The sequence below is a fragment of the Branchiostoma floridae genome, unplaced genomic scaffold, assembly GCF_000003815.2.
Source record: "Branchiostoma floridae strain S238N-H82 unplaced genomic scaffold, Bfl_VNyyK Sc7u5tJ_1353, whole genome shotgun sequence".
NCBI classification, from domain to species: Eukaryota; Metazoa; Chordata; class Leptocardii; order Amphioxiformes; family Branchiostomatidae; genus Branchiostoma; species Branchiostoma floridae.
Genome location: NW_023365706.1, coordinates 425,364 through 425,685, shown reverse-complemented (window position 1 = coordinate 425,685; position 322 = coordinate 425,364). Strand labels below are relative to the sequence as shown.

General features: G+C 41.6%; 1 protein-coding gene across 1 annotated transcript in view; it reads left to right on the top strand.

The window, feature by feature from the left end:
* The window catches only part of LOC118407474 (oxysterols receptor LXR-alpha-like), a gene marked incomplete at its 5' end in the record, with an annotated part of 19,938 nt that overhangs the window by 13,736 nt on the left and 5,880 nt on the right, over positions 1-322 (top strand). The window contains 1 exon segment of the mRNA XM_035807950.1: positions 48-84. Within this exon segment, the coding sequence (XP_035663843.1) occupies positions 48-84 (37 nt within the window).

Sequence of the window (322 nt, the reverse complement as noted above, 5' to 3'; positions counted from 1 at the left end):
GCTACCAATCCCTGTACACTCCAAACACATCCTCTGTTACAAGGTAACAACTTCTACCACTCCAAACACATCCTCTGTTACAAGGTAACAACTTCTACCACTCCAAACACATCCTCTGTTACAAGGTAACAACTTCTACCACTCCAAACACATCCTCTGTTACAAGGTAACAACTTCTACCACTCCAAACACATCCTCTGTTACAAGGTAACAACTTCTACTACTCCAAACACATCCTCTGTTATAAGGTAACAACTTCTACACTCCAAACACATCCTCTGTTACAAGGTAACAACTTCTACCACTCCAAACACATCCTCTG